Here is a 12,698-nt window from a genome sequence, read left to right on the forward strand (position 1 = left end):
GGGAGGGAGAGGGGAAGAGGAGGAGCAGGGAGAAAGGATAGCAGGAGAAGGAAGAGGAGAGGGAGAAGTGGGTGGGGTAGGAGGGGGGAGAAACGATAGGAGGAGGGAGAGTGGGGAGAAAGGATAGGTGGAGAAGGAGGAGGAGTAGGGGGGAGAAATGATAGGAGGAGAAGGAAGAGGGGGAAGGTGGAGAGAAAGGATAGGAGGAGGAGGGGGAAGGAGAAGGAGGAGAAGGAGGGCAGAGAGGATGGGAGGACAGCTAGGACCCCTGCTGTCCTTTTGTAGATGGGGCCCTGAGCATGGGATGTGCCTGAGGTCACCCCTCAGGCATTAGCAGAGCCAGCACTGTGACCTGGGTTTACCAATCTCCCCAGCCCCCAGGTGAAACCCTGGCCCACCACTCAGCACATGCTACGTAACCTCAAGGAGCCTCAGTTTCCCTCCATGTAAACACAGCTTGCTAGGCTGCCTGGCGGGGCTTGCAGCAGAGGTGGCACCTGTGGCTGTTCCTGCGGAATCCCACCTCCCCGTGACCCTCCAAGGCAGCAGTTATGACAGCTGAAGCCAGCCCTGAAATCTCTAAGCAAATAAGGATCCCAGGAGCGCGGCAGCATTTGCATGCGGGTGTGTGAAAGCCCAGCCCAGTGCGCTGCCTCCGTTTGCAGCTCTGAGCCCCACACCCCCTTTTTAAACAAAGATAGATCCTGCTCCAGGAGCCAGGAAGCCTTTCCCCGGCCAGCTGTGCTGGGCCCCTCCCCTGCCTGCTTCCTGGCCCACGTGCAGGCAAGGAGAGGGCATGCGAGTGGCTGCCACTGCCTGGGCGGGGCTCCAAGGGCTGCCCCTCCCCACCCTCTGTCCCGTAGTGGTGCCTGGACTCTACTGCCAAGACCAGGCTCACGTTGAGAGGTGGGCTATGACCTCCGAGGCCTCTTCTGGAAGCCACTGTGCCAGGTGAGGACCCAGCCTAGACGTGCGGGCCACGGGGAGAAGGTGGAGCGTTGGACTCTGGGGAGGCAGGGCGGCACCCCAGCCCACCAGGACCTTCACACACCCTGGCCTGTGGGGAGGCAGTGCCAGGGCCCGCCCTGGTCCCCAGAGCCCCATGGGGCACAAGGAGGGACACACGCTCACTGCGGCTCTGGACAGGGCACACCCAGGGTTGGTTTCCTGCCTGCCCAGGGACTCCCCCATGGAGCAGGTCCCTTCGCTGGGGTGGGGGCATCCCCCATTCTTTCTGCAGAGAGCTCTGAGGAGGGGCCCGCCTGCCCACCACAGCGGGATGGGGGCACGGGGGGCTGAGCGGTGGCCGAAACAGCGGGATGGGGCACGGGGGGCTGAGGGGTGCCCACCACAGCGGGATGGGGGCGGGGGGCTGAGGGGTGGCCGAAACTCCTCGGGGACTCTCCTCCAGGAACACCCCTTGGTCCATAGTGAGGCTCCCAGCCTGGGGCCGGGGCTGAGTCCTAACACTGAGACCTGGCTTGGGCTTCAGGGGCAGGCGCAGGTGGTCCGCGCTCAGTCTCTGTCTCTCGGGGCCTCTGCTAATCCGAAGTGAAGGGTAGGACTAGAAGGTCACCCCCTCCGACCTCCTGTGGTGCCTCCACGGTCACACCCTCCGGTCATTATCGCAGCTCAAAACGCCAGCCCCAGCTCGAAACCCCTCCCTCCAGGGCCACAGATGTCATGCTTTTGGCCCCGTTTTGCCAGCCCAAGACTGGGAGCCACAGCATCTGTCCTCCCACAGAGAGAGACCCCTGGGGCTAAGGTGCGGGAGGAAGCTGGGACGCCCAAGAGGAGTGAGGCCGGGCTCCATCAGGCCCACCTTGCTGGGGAGCTCAGGGCCTCGGGGTCCTGGCATCGGGTCCTCAGGCCATGAGCGAAGGCAGGCGACTTGAGGGTTGCCTGTCCCCGGCTCACATAGCCCCACCCTAGAGATAAGAGAGGGAGGGTTGTCTGTACTCCAGGCCCACCTTTCTGGGCCTTCTCAGGCTCCACTGAGTACCCAGGCAGAGTGGACGGTATTCAGGACTGGGGGACACGGGCACTCACTGGATGGACAGACGGACAGACGCCTGCTGTGCCAGGCCTGCCAGACACTCCCTCCCCAGCACTGGTTTCTCCCTGGAACTAGTGACGGGCTAGGAGGTTCTCCACGTGCTCATGGCCAGGAGTCTGCCGGGCCTGCACGGCCCCATTCTACTCTGAGTCAAGTCTGTAAAGTGAGCTCACTGCAGGCAGTGTGGTGGCTCCAGGGGTGGGTCTCACGCATCTCCTCTCTGACCCCCGTCCCCACCCAACCTTGGCGGGTGCAGGAGCAGGATGCTGCGGCGGCGGGCCCAGGAAGAGGACAACACCGTCCTGATCAATGTGAGCCCCCCTGAGGCAGAGAATAGGGGCCCTTACGGGAGCACAGCCCACACCTCGGAGGTAACACAGCGCCCAGGAGACCGTGGTGCGACTTGGGAGGTCCTCCGCTGCCTGGGTCTATGTCCCCACCCTGGGCCCAGAGCCTTTGGGGGTGGATGGGCATCACCATGTTTCCCCTGCATCCCCTGGCAACCCCCAAGCCCTCGCCACCCTGTCCTCAACACACACAGTCAGATCACCGCCCGCCTGGCCTGGCCTGGCTGCAGAGAACTGAGCAGAACCCACTGGTGTTCAGACAGGAGCCCCAGGAGGGTAAGGGGGGCCCGGCCAGGCAAAGGCAAGACCAGGGCAGGGCCCTCCCTGTGGGGCCAGTCCCAGTCAGTGCAGAGCCACAGCAGCACCCAGGTCCATCTGTAGGGCTCCACCTCATCACTAGAAGGGTATGGATGCGCTGTGAGCCTGTGGGGAGAGGCTGAGTCCCGGGCCTTCAAGGCCATGCTGGTGGCCCTGGCCGTGGAGGGCCCTCTTCCTGGTTCTTCTGGGCCACACATCTGCCCCAGCAGCCTACGGGTGGACATGGGGCCCCTTCCTGCTGCCCCAAGCACAGCTGAGATGAGCCTCTAGGGAGGGGGCAGGGCCTCTCACCTCGAGCATCTAGACGTTCTCGGTCGCCATGGCCACCTCTGTCCTCAGGGCCACTTTGGGAGCAGTCCGGCTCCCCTCTGCCCCTGGAGGCCAGCAGGGCAGGCACCCCTGGTCCTGGCCATGCTTCCCGCCAACCTGACCCTTGCCATGGGCCTGGCCTGAGGAGGAGGGGAGCCGGCTGGAGGCCCGGGGCTGGTGGTGCCCTCTGGCCCTGCCTGCCACTCCCCGCACCTGTGCTTCCCCCCGCCAACCTCCACCCCTTCCCACCCGCCACACACTCTTCTGTGGTCCTGAGTGTTCTGGGGCAGGGCAGGGACGGGTTGGAGGCGAGGACGGCTGCAGGGTGGGGTGGGTTGGAGTAGTCATCGTGGGCAGATGTTGATATGCTCCTCCATCCTCCGTGCCTTCCAGCCAGGTGGACAGCAAGCGGCCGCCTGCAGAGCTGGAGCTGGGAGCCCTGCCAAGCCCCGGATTGGTGAGCCCCTCCCAGCATCTGTACCACACCCGTGTTGGTCCTGAGGGTGGGGGCACCCCAGTGGTGCAGCAGGCCGGGGGTGGCCTCCTCAGTAACCAGGACACTCTGGGGCCAGTTGCTTGGGGATGGGGCACTGGGGTGAGGGCCTCGGGGTGAGCAAACCATAGCAGGAAGAACAGCAGGAAAGGGGGCTCCCTACTGATGGGGTGGGGCCAGGAGGGCTCTGGAGAGCAGACAGGGCGGCCCCCTCCCTCCTGCTCCCGTCCCCTCTACCATCCTCCAGCTGTTCAGCCACAACTCAGGTCATTTCTGACTCTTATCTCTTGCACTCCACCCCTTTTATACCTTCAAACTCTCTTTGATCCACCCCCAACCCACTGCCTCTGTCTGCCTGGAGCTACCACCGACTCCCAGGGGATTGCACCAGCACCGCCCAGGCTCCCAGCACCCACCCCACCCACCCTGCTGTCCCCTCAGTCCCAGAGAGACCCTAACCTCCTCCCACCAGGATGGCTACTACTTAAAAAAAAATCAGCCGGGTGCGGTGACTCACGCCTGTAATCCCAGCACTTTAGGAGGCCGAGGTGGGTGGATCATGAGATCAGGAGATTGAGACCATCCTGGCTAACACAGTGAAACCCCGTCTCTACTAAAAATACAAAAAATTAGCTGGGTGTGGTGGCGGGTGCCTTTAGTCCCAGCTACTTGGGAGCCTGAGGCGGGAGAATGGCATGAACCCGGGAGGCGGAGCTTGCAGTGAGCTGAGATCGCGCCACTGCACTCCAGCCTGGGCGACAGAGTGAGACTCCATCTCAAAAAAAAAAAAAAAAATCACGGCCGGGCGCGGTGGCTCACGCCTGTAATCCCAGCACTTTGGGAGGCCGAGGCGGGCGGATCACAAGGTCAGGAGATCGAGACCACGGTGAAACCCTGTCTCTACTAAAAATACAAAAAATTAGCCGGGCGCGGTTGTGGGCGCCTGTAGTCCCAGCTACTCGGGAGGCTGAGGCAGGAGAATGGCGTGAACCCGGGAGGCGGAGCTTGCAGTGAGCCGAGATCGCGCCACTGCACTCCAGCCTGGGCGACAGAGCGAGACTCCATCTCAAAAAAAAAAAAAAAAAAAAAAAAATCACAAGTGTTGATGAGGATGAGCAGAAACTGGCTCACTTGTGCATTGCTGGAGGGAATGTAACATGGTGCAACTGGAAAACTGAGGAAAACAGCAGTTGCTCAGAGAATTCAGCACAGAGTTCCCATAAGAGCCAGCACGTCCTCCCTGGATGAGCACCCACAAGCATGGGATGTGGGCCCCCGGGAGATACTGTACAGCCGCAGCATCATTCACGGTAGCTGGAAGGCATGCATTAGTCTGCCGGGACTGTCATAAGAAGTACCACAGCCTGGGCCAGGCACAGTGGCTCACGCCTGTAATCCCAGCACTTTGGGAGGCCGAGGTGGGTGGATCACCTGAGATCGGGAGTTTGAGACCAGCCCTATCAATATGGAGAAACCCTGTCTCTACTGAAACTACAAAATTAGCCAGGCGTGGTGGTACATGCCTGTAATCCTAGCTACTCGGGAGGCTGAGGCAGGAGAATCGCTTGAACCCAAGAGGCGGAGGTCACAGTGAACCGAGGTCGCGCCGTTGCGCTCCAGCCTGGGCAACAAGAGCAAAACTCCAGCTCCAAGAAAAAAAAAGTACCACAACCTGTGGGGCTTAGATGGCAGAACTTTCCTTTCTCACACTCTGGGGGCTGAAGTCCGAGGTGAGGGTGAGACAGGGCTGGTGGCTTGGAGGCCTCTCTTTGGCTTTTGCAGACACGCCTTCTCCCTGTGTCCTCACACCCCCGGGGTCTCTTCCTCTTATAAGGACACCAGCTGTCATGGATTAGGGCCCACCCTAATAGCCATCATGGGTCTTTAATGACCTAATCTCCAAATACAGTTTCATTCTGAGGATTGAGGGGTGGGGCTTTGATATACAAATTTTGGGGAAACTTAGTTCAGCCCATATCAGGGTGGAAGCCATCCACGTGTCCACCTACAGACAACTAGGTAAGCAAAATGTGGTACTTCAACGGATTTATTCAGCCATAAAAAGGCAGGAAATTCTGACACAGGCTACAACGAGGATGAGCCTTGAGGACATTACGCTACGTGAAATCAGCCAGTCGCAAAAGGACAAATGTGATTCCACTTATATGAGGTCCCCAGAGAGTCAAATTCATAGAGAAGGTAGACTGGTGGGTGCCAGGGGCAGGGGCTGGGGAGGGGAGGGGGAGTTGGTGCTTCATGGGCGTAGGGGTTCAGTGGAGATGGATGGTGGTGATGGCACAGAAGAATGTCAGTGTCCTTAGTACCAATGACCTGGACACGTAAATGTGGTTAAGATGGTTTTTTGTTTGTTTGGGTTTTGTTTGTTTGTTTTCATTTATGTTTTTGTTTTTTGTTTTTTGTTTGTTTGTTTTTTTGAGACGGAGTCTCGCTCTGTCGCCCAGGCTGGAGTGCAGTGGTGGGATCTCAGCTCACTGCAAGCTCCGCCTCCTGGGTTTATGCCATTCTCCTGCCTCAGCCTCCCGAGTAGCTGAGACTACAGGCGCCTGCCACCTCGCCCGGCTAGCTTTTTGTATTTTTTAGTAGAGACGGGGTTTCACCCTGTTAGCCAGGATGGTCTCGATCTCCTGACCTCGTGATCCGCCCGTCTCGGCCTCCCAAAGTGCTGGGATTACAGGCTTGAGCCACCGCTCCCGGCCTCAGTTAAGTTTCTTAGAACAGTTTGATCCATTTAGGATCTTACTTTTAAGCTTTGGGAGCTGGACCAGAGCCGTGTTCATTCTAGGGCAAGCCTAATCTGGCCCACCACTTGATTTTGTTTTCTTTGAGATGGAGTCTCACTCTGTCACCCAGGCTGGAGTGCAGTGGTGTGATCTCGGCTCCCTGCAAGCTCCGCCTCCTGGGTTCAAGCTATTCTCCTGCCTCAGCCTCCTGAGTAGCTGGGACTACAGGTGCACACCACCACGCCCGGCTAATTTTTGTGTTTTTAGTAGAGACGGGGTTTCGCCATTTTGGTCAGGCAGTTCTTGAACTCCTGACCTCAGGTGATCCACCTGTCTCGACCTCCCAAAGTACTGGGATTATAAGCGTGAGCCACCACGCCCGGCCTAAGATGGTTTTTTAAAACGTAGACAGCCCTTATTTTCTCAGAATCCTCCACACGCCCCCTCTGTGTGTGTGAGGCTTAAGTCATCCTCGCAGCTGCATGCGTGGCCATGGGCCCACCCCTCCCTCCCAACCCCACCAGGCCCTCAGACGACATCTCCTCCTACCACTCCTACCAGAAGCTCCCCACCCTTCATTCCAAGACTGGCACCTCCCAAGATACAATCTTTTTTTTTGAGACGGAGTCTCGCTCTGTGCCCCAGGCTGGAGTGCAGGGGCGCAATCTCGGCTCACTGCAACCTCTGCCTCCCAGGTTCAAGTGATCTCTAGCCTCAGCCTCCTGAGTAGCTGGGATTACAAGCACCTGCCACCATGCCCGGCTAATTTTGTATTTTTAGTAGAGACGTGGTTTCTTCAAGTTGATCAGGCTGACTTCTCAAACTCCTGACTTAAGGTGATCTGCCCGCCTTGGCCTCCCAAAGTGCTGGGATTACAGGCGTGAGCCACAGCACCTGGCCTTTAATTTCTTTTTTGCTGCTTTTATGAGAGCTTTCCTATCTTTTAGTAGATGTATTCCAAATAGCATTACTTGGAAAATTTCACTGCCTGTGTGTCATAGGTGTATAGAAATTACTTATTTCCCTTTTTTTTTTTTTTTTTTTTGAGACGGAGTCTGGCTCTGTCGCCCGGGCTGGAGTGCAGTGGCCAGATCTCAGCTCACTGCAAGCTCCGCCCCCCGGGTTTATGCCATTCTCCTGCCTCAGCCTCCCGAGTAGCTGGGACTACAGGCGCCCGCCGCCTCGCCCGGCTACTTTTTTTGTATTTTTTTAGTAGAGACGGGGTTTCACCGTGTTCGCCAGGATGGTCTCGATCTCCTGACCTCGTGATCCGCCCGTCCCGGCCTCCCAAAGTGCTGGGATTACAGGCTTGAGCCACCGCGCCCAGCCCCCCTTTTTTTTTTTTTTTTTTTGAGACGGAGTCTCGCGCTGTGTCACCTAGGCTGGAGTGCAGTGGCGCGATCTCGGCTCACTGCAAGCTCCGCCTCCCAGGTTCACGCCATTCTCCTGCCTCAGCCTCCCGAGTAGCTGGGACTACAGGCGCCCGCCACCACGCCCGGCTAGTTTTTTGTATTTTTAGTAGAGACGGGGTTTCACCATGTTAGCCAGGATGGTCTTGATCTCCTGACCTCGTGATCCACCCGCCTCGGCCTCCCAAAGTGCTGGGATTACAGGCTTGAGCCACCGCGCCCGGCCCTTTTTTTTTTTTTTAAGATGGAGTTTCACTCTCTTGCCCAGGCTAGAGTGCAGTGGCATGTTCTCAGCTCACTGCAAGCTCCACCTCCTGAGTTCACGCCATTCTCCTGCCTCAGCCTCCTGAGTAGCTGGGACTACAGGTGACCACGGCCATGTCCGGCTAATTTTGTTTTTGTATTTTTAGTAGAGACGGGGTTTCACTGTGTTAGCCAGGATGGTCTCGATCTCCTGACCTCATGATCCGCCCACCTCAGCCTCCCAAAGTGCTGAGATTACAGGCGGGACCCACCATGCCCGGCCTCTTTTTTTTTCTTTTTTTGGGGATGGAGTCTCACTTTGTCGCCCAGGCTGGAGTGCCGTGGTGTGATCTAGGCTCACTGCAACCTCCACCTCCTGGGTTCACATGATTCTCCTGCCTCACCTGCCCCCCCTCACCCCCTCCCCCCGCCACCCCCTGAATAGCTGGGATTACAAGCACCTGCCACCACGCCTGGCTGATTTTTCTATTTTTAGTAGAGACACGGTTTCACCATGTTGGCCAGGCTGGTCTTGAATTGCTGACCTCAGGTGATCCAGCTGCCTCAGCCTCCCAAAGTGCTGGGATTACAGGCGTGAGCCACCAAGTCCAGCCACAATAAGATATTAAAAAAGAGAGAGACAGAATGCCCACATTCACATAACTTGTACTACAGTATTCTGTTATAATTCTATTTTATTATTAGTTATTTTCATCTCTTACTTTACCTAATTCATAAATTAACTTTCACCGTAGGAAGTTCATCATAGGTATATCATAGGTAGGTACATATTATAGGTAGGGATAGGGAAAGACAGTACATATAGGTTTGGTACTCTGCACAGTTTCAGGCATCCACTGGGGTCTTGGAATGTATCCCCTGCAGATAAGGGGAGACTCCATCGTCCTCACTCCTTGGGTATGGCCTGCGAGTCTCTGCTGGATGACCAGGGTGTTCCAGCTGGAGCTCAGATTCCCCAGCCCTGTGTATCCTCTGGAATCTTTGTCAGCCATTGGCCTCCAGCAGCTGCCTGTGTGTGAATAGCTTGGTGCTCCAAGGGCTTGGGGGACTTTCTCACAGACCCGGTGGCTCTGTCTTCTTCCCAAGGTCCAGCCCCCTTAGCAGCACCTAATTCGGACGCCCATTCGCTTCGCCCACCAACGCCTCTGCTTGGGCTCTATTGCCCTGCCTGTGGTTTGGGAAAGGACCCCAGGAAGAAGTGAAGGGAAGGCTCACCTCACACGCTCCTCTTCTCTGGAGGGCCTGAGCCCAGCATCCATTGCTGTCTCATGCCAGAAAATCAGGGGCTTCAGAAACTTTCTCCAGCGTTGATGATTCTCTGTGGCAGGAAGGGAAGTCTGACAGTGCCTTGCACCTGAAGTCCTTAAAGACCCCTTTAGGAGTTTGGGACTCACCCGGCAGGGGTCTCAGAGGGCCACACCCAACTCCTCTCCAGGCCTCCGTTCCCCACTCAGGCCAATGCAGGGCTTTCCTGGAACCTGGAAGTGCTCCCTGAGTCCTCCTAGCCCTGGCTGGGATCAGAGAGGGGACCCGGAAGGAACTGGCCCCGAGTGTCCAAGTGCCTGGCTCCCCATTGCGTCCCGGCTAGGATGCTGGCAGCCCTTCCCCGGGCCGGCCACTGCCACTTAGCCAGGCTTCCGCCTCTGTCCCTGTTGGTTCCTAGCAGACTTTGTCCTTGTTTGGGAGGAGGACCTGAAGCTAGACTGGCAGCAGAACAGTGCCTCCCGGGACAGAACAGACACGCACAGGACCTGGCGGGAGACTTTTCTGGATAATCTTCGTGCGGCTGGGCTGCATGTAGACCGGGTACGTGGAGGCGGTCGTGGGCAAGGCCCTAGGCCCTGCATTCACTCGGTGACCCATTACCTTGCTGCATGAGGCCTGAGGGCATGGTGTCCAGAGCCCCAGAGCAGATCAGCCCCCCCGCCCCCCTGCCACCCACCATGGGGAGCTGCTGTCCAGAGGGCGGGGTAAACATGAATCCCTCCTGGTACACTCAGCTGTCTCAGAGGCCGGAGCCCTCAGGGTCACCTGAAAACTCTCACACTACCTTTGCCATTCATGTGTCCCACCTCCAGCATCAAAGCTTTTGTGTCGTCTGCAGTACCAAGTGTTGAGAAGATACAAAGCAAGGGGCCTCAGGCCACTGCTGATGGTGGAAGCGGGGCCACCACATGGGGAGTGGTGTGGCCATCCACAAAACATCATTTGTGTTTATGACTCTGTGTGCTTATCGAATTAACAGCTTAAAAAGTCCTTTCACGTGTTTGTTTTCGGTGATAATGGGAGGTACCACTGAGAATCATTTAAGCAACAGGTCCAGGGAGCATGAGAAACAGGAACTAGGCATGAGGATGCTGGGTGTGTGGGCACAGGCATGCACAGGCAGGGCTTGGGGCAGCTGGGGATTGGGGTGCAGAGCCCAGCTCTCACCCTGCTGTGTTCCCCGCTCATTGCCAGGTCTGTCCACACGGCTCCTTCCTTCTCCGCCCTCCTCTGACCAGCTTCCTCTGTCCCTAGGAGCACGCTGTGCTCTCACCTGTCCCCTCCCTCTCCACAGAGTAATCAATCTTGAGTTTTAAGTTCATCACACTTGGGGTTTCTTTACCATTTTAGTGCCAATTTGATATCATCAAGCAATGCAGCCTGGCTTTGTCTGAGATTGGCAGAGCTGAATCACGGGCGGGGTCGTGACTGCTGCTCCGGGCCCCGCCCTTGCCTTGCCGCAGGCAGCTGTGCGTGCGAATGCCAGTCTTTGCTTATGGATGCTGTGAGAATGGGCATTTGAGTCGTTCCCAGTCTGGGACGATTATGAAAATCAGCTACTGTAAATTCATTTGTGTGTGCGCACGCACACAGGTGTCGTGTATCCCTGTGCCCGTGGGCGGGAACTGCTCCTGGGAGCAGGGGTGCTGGGCTGAGGCATGTGCAGATGGATGGCCACACCACTCCCCATGTGGTGGCCCCGCTTCCACCATCAGCAGTGGCCTGAGGCCCCTTGCTTTGTATCTTCTCAACACTTGGTACTGCAGACTTTTAAAGTTTTACCCATCAGTTGGGATGTGGTTGTGGCTCACCATGGCTTGTGTGCTTGTGTGTTTGTTTGTTTGTTTTTGAGAGAGAGTCTCACTCTGTTTCCCAGGCTGGAGAGCAATGGTGAGATCTCGGCTCACTGCAACCTCCACCTCCCGGGTTCAAGAGATTCTTTTTTTTTTTTTTTTTTTGAGATGGAGTCTCGCTCTGTCGCCCAGGCTGGAGTGCAGTGGCCGGATCTCAGCTCACTGCAAGCTCCGCCTCCCAGGTTTACGCCATTCTCCTGCCTCAGCCTCCTGAGTAGCTGCGACTACAGGCACCCGCCACCTTGCCCGGCTAGTTTTTTTTTTTTTTTTTGAGATGGAGTCTCGCTCTGTGGCCCAGGCTGGAGTACAGTGGCCGGATCTCAGCTCACTGCAAGCTCTGCCTCCCGGGTTTTTACGCCATTCTCCTGCCTCAGCCTCCCGAGTAGCCGGGACTACAGGCGCCCACCACCTCGCCCGGCTAGTTTTTTGTATTTTTTAGTAGAGACGGGGTTTCACCGTGTTAGCCAGGATGGTCTCGAACTCCTGACCTCGTGATCCGCCCGTCTCGGCCTCCCAAAGTGCTGGGATTACAGGCTTGAGCCACCGCGCCCGGCCCCGGCTAGTTTTTTGTATTTTTTTTTTTTAGTAGAGACGGGGTTTCACCGTGTTAGCCAGGATGGTCTCGATCTCCTGGCCTCGTGATCCGCCTGTCTCGGCCTCCCAAAGTGCTGGGATTACAGGCTTGAGCCACCGCGCCCGGCCCAAGAGATTCTTTTACCTTAGCTTCTCGAGTATGTGGGATTACAGGCGTGCGCCACCATGCCCAGCTAATTTTTGTATTTTTAGCAGAGACGGGGTTTCACCATATTGGCCAGGCTGGTCTCGAACTCCTCACCTCAGGTGATCCGCCCGCCCCGGCTTCCCAAAGTGCTGGGATTACAGGCGTGAGCTACTGCACCTGGCCTCAACCAGGTTTTAATTTGCATTTCCCCTGCTTCTTAAAGAAGTTGAGAGTTTTGTTTAACTTTTACTTTAGGTTCGGGGGCACATGTGCAGGGTTGTTATATTGGTAAACTCATGTCACGGGGGTTTGTTGTACAGATGATTTCATCACCCAGGTACTAAGCTTAGTACACAATAGTTATTTTTTTCTGCTCCTCTCCCTCCTCCTCAAGGAAGCCCCAGTGTCTGTTAGTCCCTTTGTGTCCATGACTTCTCATCATTCGGTTCCCACTTCTAAGTGAGAATATACAGTATTTGGTTTTCTGTTCTTGTATTAGTTTGCTAAGGATAGTAGCCTCTAGCTCCATCCACATTCCTGCAAAGGACATGATCTTGTTCTTTTTTATGGCTGCATAGTATTCCATGGTGCATATGTACCACATTTTCTGTATCCAGCCCACCACTGACGGGCACTGAGGCTGACTCCATGTCTTTGCTATTGTGAATAGTGCTGCAGGTTGAGCATTTTTCACGTTTATGGTCCATTTATGTTTCCAATACTGTGAATTGCCTTTTTGTGTCTTTTGCTCTTTTTTCTATTGGGTCACTTGCCTTTTTCTTTTTTTTTTTTTTTTTTTTTTTTTTTGAGACAGAGTTTTTTTGTTGTTGTTTGTTTTTTGTTTTGAGACAAAGTCTTGCTCTGTTGCCCAGGCTGGAGTGCAGTGGTGTGATCTCGGCTCACTGCAACCTCCACCTCCCG

The 12,698-nt window shown here is 56.3% G+C and overlaps 1 protein-coding gene and 1 long non-coding RNA gene across 21 annotated transcripts in view; one reads left to right on the forward strand and one right to left on the reverse strand.

The window, feature by feature from the left end:
* The first annotated feature begins 734 nt into the window (after positions 1 to 734).
* Positions 735 to 12,698, forward strand: part of ANO7 (anoctamin 7) — a 42,253-nt gene continuing 30,289 nt past the window's right edge. For 2 of the 20 annotated variants that reach the window (XR_013402287.1, XM_077958128.1), the window contains exons 1-4: positions 742 to 951; positions 2,313 to 2,427; positions 3,424 to 3,487; positions 9,601 to 9,743. Coding sequence is in view for 14 of the 20 variants with exons in the window: in XM_077958128.1 (XP_077814254.1) it covers positions 797 to 951; positions 2,313 to 2,427; positions 3,424 to 3,487; positions 9,601 to 9,743 (477 nt within the window). In the remaining 6 variants the exon portion in view is untranslated. Of the gene's footprint in view, positions 952 to 2,312; positions 2,428 to 3,423; positions 3,488 to 9,600; positions 9,744 to 12,698 lie in introns of all 20 variants that reach the window. The other 18 variants (XR_013402285.1, XR_013402286.1, XR_013402284.1 and 15 more) reach the window with 15 other exon arrangements.
* On the reverse strand, positions 8,597 to 9,594 carry LOC114671464 (uncharacterized). Its single transcript, XR_003721506.2, has 2 exons — positions 9,153 to 9,594; positions 8,597 to 8,946 (listed from the first exon to the last, which is right to left on the reverse strand). It is a non-coding gene; the product is annotated as an uncharacterized LOC114671464 (long non-coding RNA).

The sequence above is a fragment of the Macaca mulatta genome, chromosome 12, assembly GCF_049350105.2.
Source record: "Macaca mulatta isolate MMU2019108-1 chromosome 12, T2T-MMU8v2.0, whole genome shotgun sequence".
Taxonomy (NCBI): Eukaryota; Metazoa; Chordata; class Mammalia; order Primates; family Cercopithecidae; genus Macaca; species Macaca mulatta.